General features: G+C 37.8%; 1 protein-coding gene across 14 annotated transcripts in view; it reads left to right on the forward strand.

Moving 5' to 3' along the window:
* The window catches only part of LOC116825693 (dystrophin), a 1,328,444-nt gene that overhangs the window by 1,257,233 nt on the left and 53,673 nt on the right, over nt 1-17,538 (forward strand). For 13 of the 14 annotated variants that reach the window (XM_075059803.1, XM_075059815.1, XM_075059808.1 and 10 more), the window contains 4 exons: nt 2,320-2,394; nt 8,328-8,529; nt 13,404-13,489; nt 16,010-16,167. In XM_075059803.1, coding sequence (XP_074915904.1) covers nt 2,320-2,394; nt 8,328-8,529; nt 13,404-13,489; nt 16,010-16,167 — 521 coding nt within the window. Of the gene's footprint in view, nt 1-2,319; nt 2,395-3,095; nt 3,604-8,327; nt 8,530-13,403; nt 13,490-16,009; nt 16,168-17,538 lie in introns of those variants that run through there. The other variant, XM_075059829.1, reaches the window with a different exon arrangement.

Consider the following 17,538-nt stretch of genomic DNA (forward strand, 5'->3'; position numbering starts at 1 on the left):
CTCAAGCAAACAGCTGTGAACATTCCAAAGCCTCGGCTCGGCTCGCTCGCTGGAGCAAAGAGCAGCTGTGTTTGGTAGCTCCGGGGAGTACCTTCCGGTTTGTTGTAGACAGGAATTCTGGGATACCTCTTAATACCCTGGAGGCCAATAACAGCGCTGGTGAGTGTCCACACCTGATGAGCAGCGCTGCATCACCAGCGCTGGATTCGCTACACCCGTAGCAGACCAGGAGTACAGCCAGCGCTGCAGCCAGGGAGTTGCAGCGCTGGCTGAGCTTTGTAAGTGTGGACACCGAGTAAGTTGCAGCGCTGTAACCCCCTCACCAGTGCTGCAACTTGCAAGTGTAGCCAAGGCCTGAGATTCCACTTTGGGAGTAACTCTTTGCACGTATGTATCAGTTTGCACCTTCAAAGCACTTTACCAACATTAACTTATTAGGCCTCATGATGTCTCTGTGGGGAAATTGAGATTGAGGGCATCATCTTGAAAAAGGGTAGGCCCCTTTTGCCTGCACAAAGAATGTGAGTGCTGTAGCACACTTAGGTTAGCTGATAGATTTACCAGGATTGCAGCTGCAGTTAACCTGTTAAATACCTTTGCTCGCCATCACAGTCACATAGTGTGCACATATTTGCATCCAGATTCAGAGCCGTAACTAGGTCTTGAGGCAAGACTATAAAATTGCGCCCGCCCCCAGGGCCGGCTCTTCTGCGGCAATTCGATGGTGGGTCCCTCGGTGCCTCTCGGAGGGAAGGGCCTGCTGCCGAATTGCTGCTGAAGAATGAATGAAGTGGCCACGGTAGAGCTGCTGCCGAAGTGACATCGATCACGGCTTTTTTTTTCTTCTTTTCTCCCCCCCCTCCTCTGCTTTCTGTGCCCCTAGGCTTTGTGCGCCTGAGGCAAGTGCCTCACTCACCTTTCCCTTGTTACGACTCTGTCGAGATCTCAAACTTCTGTAATTAAAATGGTGGATTTGAGAAATTAAGTGATTTACCCAAGACCACGCAGCAAATCGGATCAGAGCCAGGATTAGATAGAAAGGGTTTCTATCCTTCAGTCTATATTGCTGTTTCCATTTCGCAATGGTCTGTTGCACTGCCACTGGTGGTAGTTATGTAGGAAATGAATCAAAAGACTGCTATCTGATCATTAATAATTCCATGGCAATTTTCCTAAGAGTTAGGGTATTAACACAGGTTTCTTCCAATTTGGTGATTGTATTCTGTCTGCCTAATATTGCCCCTTTGGTTTTACATGGTATTATTCACTTCCTGTCCCAAACTTCCTTGTGCTGTTAAATAACTGTTGTGCTTCCCCCCAAAGATAGCTGTATGTCACTGTTGAATCATCCTTGTATAGCCCTTGCCAATATCACAAGTAGCTGAGAGGTTTAACTAATGATTGTAACTGATTTGGTCTGTAGCCCAGCTGAGAAGCAGAGATTTTATCTGTGTTGTCCTAATTTTAGAAATAGTTTTTCAACTTTGTTCAGGTTTAGTAGGAAATGACAAATATTTTTGGTTTTGTCAACCATGAGGCTGTATCTTTAAATGATAGAGCTGGAATAACAGCATTGTTACAGCCTTGTTAAACAATATGTTTCTTGGCCACTCTCATTCCTGTCTGCCTCTGAATAGTAGGAGCCAGTCAGCTCATTACAACTTCAAAAGAGCACCTGAAAAGCTACCTCTCTGGATAAATCTAAGGAGGAGTAGACTTGTACAGAATCTTTTGGATCTTGGAGCATGGCCTACACTTTATTAAACACAGCACTAAGTGAAACTGACTAACTTCAGTATGTTACAAAACTGGATTGTATCCTGTTGCTTAGGTCCCCTGTGCAGAGCCTAGCAGTAGCCTATCAGTTTTATCTGTGCAGGAATCTCTTTCAGCTGCCCTAACAGGGCATATATTAAGCAGAGAGGGAGGAGTTAAAGATTCTTAACTCTCTTAAATTGGTCACAACCTAAGAAGATATGGTATCTTTACAATAACATGAAATGCCGTTTTTGATTATGATGATGTTTTAGGGGCCATGGAATTCAAAATATTGCATCTAGAGCAAGACAGTACTCTGTTAAATGACTGTTTTACTTGTTTTCTAAATGAGTATTGATAATTATTGATCATATTGATTATTGCATTAGAAAACTAATTTTTAACAGATTCCCACCCCCCACACACACACCTGTAATTTTCACACATAAACCAGCGGATATTTTCTTGATTTAAATTTATAACCTGATATGTTAGCTGGTCTTTGAATCCATATGCTTTTCTGGTGAATCAGTGATTTTTTCTTTAACTTTCCCCTTGTAGCTGACCTGAACAATGTCAGATTCTCGGCTTACAGAACTGCCATGAAACTTCGAAGACTGCAGAAAGCCCTCTGCTGTAAGTATATGCCTGTGCTTTATAGACTTTCTTCTAGTCTCTTCTGCCACAAGGACAAACCTGTTTGGCAACTTTTAGGAAAAGAAATATCTCATTATTAACAAAAATCTGTCCATTGCATGAACACTTTGGACCAGAATCATCGCCACTATGTTCCAGCGTTTTGTACCACTCAAACCTACCTCAAACAAAGTTAAGACAAAAGTATAAATCCGACCCTAAGTTAACAATTTTTAAATGTGTCCTATCTTAGCCTGTTTATTTAGGTATTTTTGCCACCCTCATTACCATAGTGCCTGAGAACGTCTCACTACTGCTTTACAGCTCCATTAATGTCTAGATCATTCTATACTGGTATTAATCTTGAGTATGAACCCAGGGTCCTGGGTAGGCTTGTACAACCCACATTGAAACCTGCACCACAACATCTTCATTGCTAGTTTTAGCCATGCTAGCTAAATTAAAGCTAACGTGGGTATGCCTACAGGGGCTGCAGTCACACCTCTGATTGCAGTGTACACATACTCTGTGTCATGCTTGTCTGTGTATTCACATTGGCTAGTTACCTACTTTTATTATGGATTAAATAATGTAGTCATAGTTTCCTTATTAGATCAATCAAACACAAAGTATACAATTTTAATTGCCATGTGAAACTGTCGTGTAATATTTTAACTTTATTCATTCACTTTTACTTGCAGACAGAGATTAATTTCTGGGATAGTTGCAGACCGGTTTCTACCCTCTCTTCTGTTTCAGCCTGGGATCTGTGTTCACATGCTCTTTGGAACTGTGTCAGACCTCAGTATCATTAAGCATATTCACTATGAGGCTGAGGGGGAGGGGGTGAGTTAAAGTGAGGGGTTTCACTAATGCACAGAGTTAATCCTTGAAAGTCCTGCATTAATGAACACATTCAACAGTAACTGAAAATTCTGGCAGCATGATGAAAGATGGGAGAAGAATTGCCAAATCCCTACAAGCCCACACAATGTTTCTAAACTCGTATAATTTGGAATGTTTTGCCAATATGAATATAGTGATAAAGGATTAGTTATGAAATTCTTACAAATATAAGTATCCATTCTTAAAGTAATTCCTCTCCCCCATTTCATCCCCTGAAAATGTGCAAGACAACAATATACTATTCCCATCTTTTTCTTTCTTTTTTTAAAATAAGTAAAAATATACTATTTGTAGTTGCCAGACTACTTCTGAAGATGTAAACACCAAATACAAATATGTTCCAGTAAGTTGTGTCCAGCCGTGAATCTGCTGTGCTTCTTACTTGGAACTATACAGACTTATTTAATCTTTGTATAGTATAGACTTTTTAAGGTTTATGTTTTGCATCAGTACTACATTTTATAGAGAGATTCAAGAGGGGGATAAAAACTAAACGTTATTGGACTTTTCCATTACAAACGGGAGTCTAGAAAGGTCTGTAGAATAAATAGAATGGTACAGGGTCAGAATAAAGTGTTGATTTCCCATGGGAAATTCACATCAAGAAACTGTTTATGAATTACATGGTTCTCAGGAGGCAACTTGAATATATAAGTGTAACAGACACTTTTGTGCCTGAACATATGGAACATAAAATACTTTGGGCCAGATTTGCATCTTGTTTACCTAATTCCACATCTGTGTAACTCTGTTAAGTGCAATCAGAAATAGATTCTTAGACTTTAGAAATGTTAACTATCTGGGTGAGAACCTAGGTCCATTGATGTCAATAGCATAACTCCTACTGATTTCAGTTGGATCGAGATTTCATTCCCAGTGTTTATAAAAGCTTTTTCTTGTGTTTATCTTCTGTCATTCAAAATAATAAAGAAAACCCAATGCTGGATTAATCTCATATTGTGCTGCTGCTTCCACATTTTTTAAAAATTCTCAATTTGTTAGACTCGCTATTGCAGGACAGCTGTTTCTTTGATAAACATTTAAGAACTGCTCTGCTATATGATTATGTTTATACTGGCACACAATTTCTTCTTTCTCATACTGTCTTAACAAGTTTATGGTACAGTTTGTCTTTGTATAAGTGTTAACTTGAGGGCAAGTGAAAATTTTCTGAGATGCAGATGTTTTAACAAACATGCAGTGGCACCTCCACTAAATACCTAAGCACATTCTTCATGCTTGTATCCACAGAGAGTTGTTTGAGGAGTCTGGATAACTATGTTTGTACTCACTATTTGAGAAGCAATATTCCTGCAAAGAACAAAGACACCATCATTAAATATTCTTATCATATGATTTCACCAGCATTTGTGAACCCAATTTAATTATGCAGCAAAGTTATTATTGAGTTTCTTACTGTTTCTTTTAATTTGGCATTAATAGCAATTGAACACTATTTTGGACCTCAAGGCATCAAGACATAAACAAGAGAGTTCAAATTTCCAATTGAAGTAATTGCTTTCATCTCCTTCCTTTTTCCTTCATCTTTGAAACTTGGCGGGGAAGGAGAGAAGTCTTGGATTGTTTTCATTTTCTGTAAATCCACCAAATCTGTAGAATACAAGACATTTTTGTCTTTTGAGGTTTGTTTTTATTTCCTAGTCAGATTATATTTACCTCATAGAAGGCCTTGAGAGCTGGAGATATGTCTTGTTTCTAAATGTCAAAAATAAAAATGCTTTTAAATAATCAACTATACTTATACTGTTTATGTTTTGTGCCTTTACAAGATTTTGGAAAACTAAGTGTAAGAATGAGTTTAGTATAGTATAGTGTGTGTGTGTGTGTGTGTGTATATATATATATGTGTATATATATATATGTGTATATATATATATATATATATATATGTATGTATATGTATAAATATGGATGTAAAGGTGTATTAAGGCTAAAAAGAGAAATGCAGAAAAAATAGTGATACTGCACAAATAAATTCATGTGCTGAGAAATGTTTGCACATGGTATTATCCTGAAATGTTCTCAGATGTGGCACCAGCCTCCCAGCATTACAGCATATTACGTACATGCTAGATATAACCATTTCACTATTGCTTTTAAATGTACATCAAAGCATGTTAATTTTCTTGTGTACAGAATTGCTTTAAAAATATATCCTCTTTAAGTGCAATCCACATCTGAACATTATGATGTCAATAAAATTCACTTTGCTTTACAAACTGCTCCTGGAGATTCAACAAAAGAAAAATATGCGGCAGTTTCGTTACCAATTATCTTCTTTTGCTCTGTATATACTAACTAAATTAAAGGATCACTTGCATATCAGCAGAGAACATCATGTTTACTTCTAGGGTGACCTTGCATTCTGTGAGATCCCTGTATGATTTTAATTACCAGCCATATTTAGTTTCCTTCAATTTCGGTATGTGATTACTACTGAGTATCTTTTACTTACTAGTTGTCAACTTTCTCCCTGAAACTTGCCTCCGTGCATTGGCCTTAGATTTTCCCGAGCTTCAGATTATTACGAGTGCCATTTTATAGGATGGGTCCCCCTTGCCCATGTCTTTGATGGAAAATGTGAGTTGCTCTTAAGCACAAACTCCCACTTCTGTCTTTCTCTTTAAAATCCAAAGTATTGTTTACCATACCCGGGATACAAACATCCTAGAGGCTGGTCAATGCACAAACTGTGCCAGTTTATCTAAAATAATTGGCCGAACCTTACACTCAACTTGATGGAAATTTTCTATTTGTCTGTTAAGATGTAACACAATGGCTTTTGAACACTGCATCCAAAAAATTCCAAAACTTCAGGGAATATTCTAGGCATCAGTGAGCAGGACCCATTTGATATTTTGTGAAAACTGGAAAACCAGAATGTGTGCAATGAGCTCAGCCTACAGAAAAACTACACAGTGTGCAATCTTTATTTTAAAGAGAGGAAACATGGTTTTGTGGTTAGGGCACTTACCTGGAACTTGGGAGATCTTGGTTCAGTTCCCAGTTCTGTCACCTAATTCCTATATTACCTTCACTTAGGACCAGATTCTTCCACCTTTAATCACATTGAGTTATACCGGGGTAGGCAACCTATGGCATGTGTACCAAAGGCAACAGGTGAGCTGATTTTCAGTGGCACTCACACTGACTGGGTCCTGGCCACCAGTCTGGGGGGCTCTGCATTTTAATTTAATTTTAAATGAAGCTTCTTAAACATTTTAAAAACCTTATTTACTTTACATACAACAATAGTTTAGTTATTTATAATAGAAAGAGACCTTCTAAAAACATTGACATGTATTACTGGCACGCAAAACCTTAAATTAGAGTGAATAAATGAAGGCTTGGCACACCACTTCTGAAAGGTTGCTGACCCCTGAGTTATACCATACTCTGTGATTATCCCGTTGAAATCAACTCAATGTGAGTAAGAGGGCAGAATTTGGCCTTCTGTCTGTCTGGTTTGCTTCCTTATCTGTGAAGTAGGCAAAACAATACTTCCACATTTCATGGAGGTGGTGTGGGGATAAATTCATTAATATTTGTGAGGTGCTGAGACATTATGGCAGTGAGTGCAAATATAGATAGTCCTCAATATCTCGCTTTCTTGTATCATCCCCATTTCATTTTAAAAATCATCTCTCATAACACTCAATTGTTATCCTTCAAAGCTTAGAAGCAAAATACTTCCCTCAGTCAATTGATACTGAACTGCTTTTTATCTTAGTGAGAGGTGCATTTAGAGATTAAGGGTAATAAGTAGAACTGTGTAAAGAACAGAAGTTCCATTTATTGAAGGATTTTGAATTTTCACTTTATTTTGTATCGGAACAAAACACAATTTTTTCAAAACTTCCCAAAAAGAAAAATTCTGGGGAAAAAATTGTTTCAGATTGATTGAAACACTTCTTTTTGAAAAATTGTTTTATTTTGGTTTTGACGTATTTTGTATTACATTGTTATATAGAATACAAAGAAAAATTGACACAAAATGTCAGTTTGATAGAACCACATATTCCGATGGAATATGGCCCCCTGAAATTTCTCCCATCATCTTTAGTAAGTGGTATTTTATTTGCCAAAAGTAATGCTGTGATGGAAATAGTTGGAAAACCTCATTAAAGTTGGCATGTTCTAAAATTACATCATGTTCAATATGTTTTTAATCAAATACTGTCAACAGGAATATAAAAATTAAATTACATGATTTCATGTTTAATATGCTTTGAAGACATTTTATTTATATAGCATCCAATAGTATGGTAGATCTTTTACGGACAATATAAAACTATTGTCTGACTTATACAATGTACAGTAAGGCGGGGTCAGCAATGTTTCAGAAGTGGTGTGCTGAGTCATCATTTATTCACTCTAATTTAATGTTTTGCATGCCAGTAATACATTTTAACGTTTTTAGAAGGTCTCTTTCTATAAGTCTATAATATATAACTAAACTATTGTTGTATGAAAGGAAATAAGATTTTTAAAATGTTTAAGAAGCTTCATTTAAAATTAAATTAAAATGCAGAGCCCCACAGTCTGGTGGCCAGGACCCGGGCAGTGTGAGTGCTGCTGAAAATCAGTTCGTTGCGACTTCAGCACGCATGCCATAGGTTGCCTACGCCTTGTCTAAGGCCTCGTCCTGCAAAGCCTTAATGCAGTGGTTCTCAACCTGCGGACCAGTCAGCACACAGCTGTGGCCCATGGGACATCCGCAGGGCCATACAGATAGTGTGTGTGTATATAATATAATGTGGATGGGGCCACATAGAGAGGTGCATATGCAGCCCACAATGGTAAATATGTTGAGAACCACTGGCCTAATGCATGTCTAAGAGTCTCAGGATTGGGGCATAAACGGTTATTTTCAGACAAGGGGTTGGGGAAGGGATGAAAGCTTAAGAAAATTGTAATCAAAATTAATTGTTGTCGGGGGGGCGGTTAATACTTGAAATGACTGAGTGTTTTTTTGTTGTAGTTTATTATTATCTTATTTTAAACAGTGGATCTACTGAGTCTGTCTGCCGCATGTGATGCCTTGGACCAGCACAACCTCAAACAGAATGACCAGTCAATGGATATCCTTCAGATCATTAACTGTTTGACCACCATTTATGATCGACTGGAACAAGAGCACAATAATCTGGTCAACGTCTCGCTCTGTGTGGACATGTGCCTCAACTGGCTGTTGAATGTCTATGACACGTATGTGCAAGTAGTCTGAGTATACTGTACTAAAGGCTTTAATGACCGTTGGGGATAATGAGCTGTCTTCCTGGTTACAAAATGAGTGGCTCGGAGATGAAAGGCGGTGTTCATGGTGCACGTTTAATAAAAATAATGGCTTACTGGTTGCACTTAGCTCAATCAATACAACCCTGAGTTAGGGTTGGAGTCCTAAATTGTTTTATTAAGCTAAGAAGTGATAGAGCTGGAAAATAGAACATTCTACTTTAAAATGGTCCGTGTTTGTAATGTTCATTTTTCACAACTCCATCCCATCATTAAGTTATGACTCTGCAAGGCACTTTTGAATTTCCTTGTTAATACACCTTTATCTTTACCAGTTAAGAGTATCATCAAAAAGCAACAGCATAATTTTCATTATATGTGTGCTCATGCTTCTCTATGCTTCCAACAGTTAAGCCTATTCACGGTGACCCATTTTCTATAGCTTTTAGTATGTAATTTTTGATAGATGCTGGAAGGGGGGCCACCTGTGGCGCAATATGCTTGTGACTTCTAATAGTCAACAGATCTGAGTGAATTTTTGTGGGTTAGTAATGTCGCTCCTAAAATTCAGTTTTAGCAAACAAAGACCACTTCGAAGTGGAATTTAGATATGCTGAGTTCACACTAATGAATTTACATTCATGAAGATAGGGTAGATTTACTTAGCTAGTTTTACAGAAAATCCATTCAATCTGCTGTTTTAATCAGCTGCCTCCTAGATCTCGGACAACTCCTAAATTACCCAATAATTAAATAAAGCAGCCTAGTTTTGGATTATTGCTGGATTTTATAATAATAAACAGCTCTGCAAATTCTGTGAGAAAATTTGGCAGTCCAACCCCTGACTTGCTTACTTAAGACTAGAAGTATCTATTAGGTATCCTTAAAGTCAGACGCACACTCACATGTCATGTGGCAAAATAAACCTGTGTAGATGAGAGAGTGTGCTTTTAATTTCATCAACATTTTGCATTAAGTTAAAATAAATATCCATAGCATAGGAATACTTCCATGCCCCAAGAGTGTTTCTTTCATCAAGTTTTAATCAATGCAATTATACCTTATTGATTTCTGAATCAGAAATTGCAGATGTCTCCCAACCAGGTGATTGTATAAATGGAGGACTTTCTATTCTGACATAATCCACAACAGCTATAGAGTTAATGTGGATAGTCATTCTGCCATGTTATATTATGTATTGTGATGACACTAGATTTTTTGCTTTGTTCACAGGCAATAGAGAACAGGCCTATATTTAATATTTAGATTATTTTTAAAAAAAATCTACTTTAGTTTTCAGAAAACAAATATCTGATCCGGTTTGTATTTAGACCCAAATATGAATAAAATCTGAATACAAATTACAATTCTTCACAATCAAAAAATGTTAGGTATTTAGGCTGGGGCAATAAAGTCATAAAATCATAGAAGATTAGAGTTGGAAGGGACCTCAGGAGGTCATCAAGTCCAACCCCCTGCTCAGAGCAGGACTAACCCCAACTAAATCATCCCAGTCAGGGCTTTGTCAAGCCTGACCTTAAAAACTTCTAAGGATGGAGATTCCGCTGTCTCCCTAGGTAACCCATTTCAGTGCTTCACCGCCCTTCTAGTGAAAAAGTTTTTCCTAATATCCAACCTACACCTCCCCCACTACAACTTGAGACCTTTGCTCCTTATTCTGTCATCTGTCACCACAGAGAACAGCCTAGCTCCATCCTCTTTGGAACCCTCTTTCAGGTAGTTGAAGGGTACTAGCAAATCCTCTCTCACTCTATTCTTCTTCAGATAAATAAGCCCAGTTCTCTCAGCCTCTCCTCGTAAATCATGTGTCCCAACCCCCTAATCATTTTCGTTGCCCGCCACTGGATTCTCTCCAATTTGTCCACATCCTTTCTGTAGTTGGGGGCCCAAAACTGGACTTAATACTCCAGATGTGGCCTCTCACGTGCCAAACAGAGGGGAATAATCACTTCCCTCAATCTACTGCTAGCGCTCCTACTAGTGCAGTCCAGTATGCCATTAGCTTTCTTGTCAACAAGGGCACACTGTTTACTTGTTTGCAGCTTCTCGTCCACTATAATCTCCAGGTCCTTTTCTGCAGAACTGCCACTTAGCCAGTCGGTCCCCAGCCTGTAGCAGTGAATGGGATTCTTCCGTCCTAAGTGCAGGACTCTGCACTTGTCCTTGTTGAACCTCATCAGATTTTTTTGGCCCAATCCTCCAATTTGTCTAGGTCACTCTGGACTCTATCCCTAGCCTCCAGCCTATCTACCTCTCCCCCCCGCCCCCACGTCAAATCCTCGTGCTTGCTTCTCCTCAAGACTCTGTCTTGCTAAATACAGTCTCGTCATGTTTATTTATTTCATTGAAACCTACTACACTGTAAATTACAGTTTGCGCCATTGAGGGAAGGAATAGTGAGGAAATGGATGTTACAGAACTGGAGGGAACATTGGAGGGACCCAGGGATGAGGCAAGTGCATGGCCTTTTACTGAAGTTTTGTGTTTGTGTTATCCTGGATGAGCACAGAAAGAAGAGCCAGGGGTCAGATGTATGTACTGATAGGATAAATAGACAAAGCTCTCAATGATTTTCTTGACTTCATTCTTCTATTAGAGATTCTGTGGCATTTAAAAACAAAATAAAACAAAAAAACTAATATTTTGCATTTATTATGCTTCCCAACTGTTATTTGTAAAGGTATTGATAACTGGAACACACTATCAGTGACTGGTCCAATTTGGCATGCAGCCAAATATTCAATATGTTTCACATTTGTTTTAATTGATCAGATATTCATACTCATTTGTAGTTACATGCTAAATTATCTGTTTGATTTGGGAGGCAGGGAGGAGGGTGTAGCTAACTGAACCAACTCATGCTTCGTGTAAGTTCGTATTTAATATACCTTACAGGAAAATCATCATGCTACATGCCTCTCCTGTATAATTTGCATTAGGCTGGTATTCCCCATGGGTTTCTGAGGGCACAAAGGATAATGAATTTGGAAAGGATTTGAGGAAGGGGAGGAAGTGCAAAGAAGAAAAGAATAAGAACAGAATGTTGAACTGACATAAGTGAATAACAGATGCTGATTTATGAACAGGAAAATAGTAATTTTAAAAATTAAAATGGGATGTGGTGAGGTATCCAAGTTCTGATCTGTTATACCACTGTAAATCTGTAGTGTCTCTCTTCATTTCAGAGGAGTTTTTTGGGTTTTTTTTTTACTAAGGCATTACACTTGTATGATAGCAGAATTGGGGCAATGCATGTAAATGGCTCTTCTGCTGATCTTGACAGTATTACAGAGGAAACGTATTTATTGGCTGAACTGTTCATATACTGTGCAGCACAGCGTGGGGTGCCTTTTATAATTGCATGCATTAATATTGTTCTTATTTTCAGTGACAATAGTGAAAGTGACACTTACAGACCGAAAATTATTGATAGATCTCTGCCTCAAGGAGTTGCTAGACATATGCTTATTGTATTGTACACATTCTGATAATTTGTTTGGGGGAGCAAGGTTGTTTTGTTTAAATATATCAAAATTGGGATATTGTCTGGAATATTATTTAGTGTGAAAGTCTCCCGTTGAAAGTAAATTGAAATAAAATTGAGTTCTGAAGTAGGATTTCAAGCAGTGATGTTGCGTGGCACACAGTCACAGAGGATGTTGTAGATATAGAGAGGCTGCAGAGCACAAGTGGATAGGGGAAAGGAGGATGACTAGAGACCACATATGGATTGGGGTGGGGCCCAGTCTTTAAAGTGAGTGGAAAGTGTTTGAATATTACATCTTTGGTGTCACTAATGAGTTGAGGCTAGCGCTGACACTAAGTGAAGACATGTTTCAAAATGTTCACCACCTCCCAGTGTTCCCAGTAGGAATGAAGTCAGGCTGCCCTTAAGGAAGACTGGGGCTCCCTATCCTGTCTGGGACCACCATCTTCCCTGAAGACATCTTGGCTTCACTTCCGTTTTAAACTGTAGACGGTGATAGCTTTATTAAAAGATGGAGTGTTCAGTAAAAGCTCTTTTAGCTTCACTTCCATTGATCACAAAAGGAAATGGCAGCCATTTTAAAAGAGAGCAATTCTTCGTGGTATTTTCTGTATAAGAACATTTATTTGTCAGCCCTTGCTGAAGCACTTTCAGTTATAAATAATAAAAGCGAAAAATAACCAAATGTCTTCAAATGTGGTGACTTTCAGTCTATATGGGAAATCGGAAGAATGCATAATTTGGTTATTAAGATCATTTGGACTAGAAAAATAGACTGGCCCAGGGTGTTAAATATTTTACAATATTTTAAATTAATATGAACTCTCAAACTAATTAAAGGTTATGTACATGTGAATGTTGAGACTCAGTAAGTGTTGTAATTGTGGGGAGATACACTGCCATTGCATTCATGTCAGAGTGGTTGAATCCCTGATTTAAGTGCAAAACATAGCATTAACTATGGAACAGCAACCAGTTACTTATCTTGGAGCTGTTGATGAACACCGTTTAACCAGTGTATTCAACAGATCATGTATAAGTTACACAAGAATTAAGTTTCATGAAATAGTACAGAATCATAGAAATTTAGTGCTATAACGGACCTTAAGAAGTCATCTAGTCTAGCCCCCTGTGCTGAGGCAGGACTAAGTAAACATAGAGCATCCCTGACATGTATTTGTCCAACCTATTCTTAAAAACCTCCAGCAATGATTGATGGTTAAGATTGGTGGCTAAGATTGTGTTTAATTTTAAAAGTTGCATTACTCTCCTAAATAAGACCTCAAATATGTGAATTGTATTATCAATCAGTGCTTGTTTTTCTTATCATCATCAACAGGGGTCGAACAGGAAGGATCCGTGTCTTGTCTTTTAAAACTGGTGTAGTTTCCCTGTGTAAAGCACATTTGGAAGATAAGTACCGATGTAAGTCAGGTGTCTCAATTTATATTTTATTCCATTTTAATTTATTTTATTTTTTCCTGTATATCATGGAAACACAAAAATTTGGGACAGAAAAGTCCTGTTAGGTCTTCTGATCCTTCAGTGAAGGATAGTTCTCTACACTGTATTTTTAAGTGACTTGTCCAGTGTAGATTTCCCCCTACTTCCCATAATAGACTAAACTTTTTTCTACACTGGCCAGAAAAAAATAAATGACAACGTATTAGAAAGAAGTAGAGTTTAATATGATTTGACATAGAAAGGAATTAAAACTTTTTTCCCTGACCCATGTAGACAGGATCTAAATGACAAAGTACAAAAACAAATGTTTCAGGAAAAGTTATATTTAGAGCAATTTGTGTTATAGCATGTTGAATAAAGCACAGTATCTTAAGTCTGGTGTCTACAATGGCAACGGAATCATACTTGAAAAAATTATATGCAGCCACAGTTACTATCCCTGGGTGAACAATAAAGATGTGCATATTCATGAAAACCTTTTTTGCAAATTTTTTTTTTCATTTGACGTGTGAGTGAAAGAGAGAGAGAGTGTGTGTAATTTAGAAATCAAAGTTCTGCATGTTTTCACTGGACCAAATCCCAAAATCCTTATCTGTAAAAAATCAGTTTGAAGCCAATACAAGTTTTACATGAATAATGAATGAGTATAAAGTGAGGCCCGGACACTTGACTCATGTGAGTAACTTTATGCACATGGGTACCCCGATGAGTTCAATGGTAATATTCATATGTAGGAGTTTTCAGGGTTGGAGCTTGAGCAAGAGCTTTAGGATTTGACTCAAGATGTATTCTTAATCCAGCATCTTTTTGAAAATCAAGATTTTGAAAATGTTTACATTTTTTTTAAACACAGGAATATGGAAATATATTGAACGAACCTCCCCCTTCACTGCAACATTTAAAATATTTTCTAAAATTGGGTCAAATTAAAACATTTAAAACAAAATATCAAAACTTTGATTTTTAGTTGTTTCCCAGAAAAGTAGTACACTGTTAGGATTATAAAAGTTAGAGATAGGAAATATCTATTAAGATTAATTTATTTCCCTGCGAATGCTGAATACTCTCTCTCCAAAAAAGGATGCATCTGATTGATTGTAATGTGTAATCTTCCTTTAAGCATTGTAGATGCTTTAATAAGAGGGAAATGAAAGGATGTGCAGTTGGAGGTGAGAAAAAAGGAATCTTCTCCCTGGGGCTGTGGACTTGTTCCACCATTGCTCCATTTCTACTACCTGATGCTGCAGAGGCTCCTACTGTCCTAATGGCTCTCCTTGTTGTGGGAGTGGAGAGGACAGGAGCATCATAGCAGCTGATCTTTTGACTTTTCTCGTTCCTGCTCACTGATATGCTCTGAAAGTCCCTGTAGAGTTGAGTTCTGCAAAGGGAGTTTGCCAACCACTTGTGCAGCAGAACAGTATTGGTTGTGCTGCCAGGGAAAGTCTCCAGGGCCAGGGAGGTGATGGCAGGATTTGCCTTGAAATAATATTTTCTGAGGCCAGATATGAGAAGAATTATATTCTTATACTCTTCTAATTAAAAAGAACCAAAAAGAAAAAATCATTTGTCAAAGCTATGCTAGGAAACTTATCAATGATATTGACATTCCTGTGTAATTTCATCCCCAGTGTGGGATGAAATATTAAGGAGGCCGCAGCCATAAAAGCATATTATTACTGCACTAGTGACATTTTTTACTCTTTGAAAAATAAGCAGAATTTATTCAGGTCATGAATTATCAACTGGAGTAGTACCAAATAAATATTTCAGTTGATCCTAATTTTGATTTTTCTTGTTATTACAAACTTTAAAACCTCCTCAGAGTATTTGTAGTATAACTAATTCCCAGCAAATTAAATTGTGCTTATGGTAGGATGATGATTCAGTCCGGTAAGGATTCCTTTTTTAAAGTGTTTCTATAATAAAACAGGGCTTTCACTTCAAAAACTAAAACATAGAAATATTTAGAAAATCATCTTGAGTTCATTATATTATGAAATATCAAAGTTAGGGAACTTTTTTGTTTTTCAAAGCAGCTCATGATGGGAAACAGAATCAGGTCCTCTGGGCTGTATGTTTAAAGCTGTTCAGACTATATGTACATTAATATTTAAAAGATTTTGTGGATCAGAGACCCTGTATACATGTGTTGTGGTTGCAGTCTAAGTAACTGTGTTATGGAGTTATAGCTTGTGTTGGTTCTGAGTATTATATAAATGCTGTCAGATTGTGATTTTAGAATGGTCCTCCTTGACAGATACAAGCCCATGATCTAATCAGACATTAGCACCAGGCTACTTATTTAACTGGTTAATAAACAGAGAAGATAGCCAAATGGAGATCCATTGAAATATAGTCACTCTCATAATGGCACCACACTTTGGAGCCTCTGAAAATAATTGTGTTTCTGTAATACTTCTGTAGTCCCGATTGAAATGTTCTATCCCTAAAACTCTTTTTGCTTCATTTTTGTCCCTCTAGACCTATTCAAGCAGGTAGCAAGTTCTACTGGATTCTGTGACCAGCGCCGACTGGGCCTTCTCCTGCATGACTCCATCCAGATCCCACGACAGCTGGGCGAAGTTGCATCGTTTGGTGGCAGTAACATTGAACCTAGTGTTAGGAGCTGCTTCCAGTTTGTAAGCATTTGCATGGTTTTTGTTTTCTAATTTTTTTTCCTATTATTGTTTTGATTTTTATTTAATTGCACCCTATTTTTGTTTCTGTCATTGAGAAGAGGATAAGTAAAATCGCGTGAGGAGGAAGAGGAGCAGAAATGAGGGAGAAAGGATTGAATTCCAGGGATTGCTTAAAGAAATTTTGTGTTAGTTTGCTAATCTGTTTACTTGGCAAGCCATTTGGAATAGGTGGTTTCTTCTTGGGGTATGTCTACAATACAAATATAGAAATGTCAGGGGGAAAATCCATTTCAGTGTGGTTATCCTGAGCTGGTTACTACATAGCTAAAAGGGGTAGTGTGGATAGGAGCTAATCATGTTATAATTGAGTCATGTGAAAGTTTTTTATTTTATGTGAATTACTTTACCCATCCCTACTGCCAGCACGCATGCCTTTTTGTTATAAGAAATCAGCTATGGATCACAGCTGTCATGAAGAACAAGAGTTATTCTAAAGCCTGATCTATACCTAAAATTTAGGTCAATCTCAGGACGTTGTTCAGGGCTGTGGAAAATTTCTAACTCTGTGTGATGTAATTAGGTTGATCTAACCCACAACTGTAGAGGCAGCTGGGTCAACATAAGAATTCTTCTGCTACTGCCTTTCAGGTGGGAGGATTTACTACAGTGATGGAAAATACCCTTCCATCACTATAGCAAGTGTCTACACTAGAACACTATAGCAGTGTAGCTTCAGGTGTGCCACTGTAGTAGCACTTGTAGTGTAGACATACATACCCTACCCCAGGGGTAGTCAATAGCCAGACCAAGGGCCAAATCTGGACCACCAGGCACTTTTGAATGGATCCCAAAATCTTTTTATTTACTCATTATTGTTGTTTGTTTTTATTGTCTCTGGCATCTGGACCTTGATTGTACCTCGACCAAGAAATATGGAGCTTGCCAAAAAATAATTGACACTCCCTGCCCTACTCCATGTATAGAGTGTATAAATAACAATGAAAAACAGAGGTCTCCAGTAGAGAGGTAAGAATCGATCAAATGAACGAACAGTGAAGAGTCAGCATTAGTATTGTTTCAGAGAGCAGGCTTTCGGCTTGTTTCACTGTTTGAAAGGATAACGCTGCTCTCCTTTTAGCAATTCTGTGACTGCTGCTGTGCTCTATGTTGAAGAATGCACAATGCAGTCCAGATTCTTTTCTCAAATTCACAACTGATAAAACTTAAAACACACTTCTAATTTTGGGAGGAAAGTGGGATATTTATCCTTTACTCTTGCCAACAGAAGGATGCATACCTAAACATTTCCAGTTTCCTACATCAAAAGATTAAAACGCATCAGGAATGATAAAAGGAAGTAAGAAGAAGATT

Source organism: Chelonoidis abingdonii, chromosome 1, assembly GCF_003597395.2.
Source record: "Chelonoidis abingdonii isolate Lonesome George chromosome 1, CheloAbing_2.0, whole genome shotgun sequence".
Classification (NCBI taxonomy): Eukaryota; Metazoa; Chordata; order Testudines; family Testudinidae; genus Chelonoidis; species Chelonoidis abingdonii.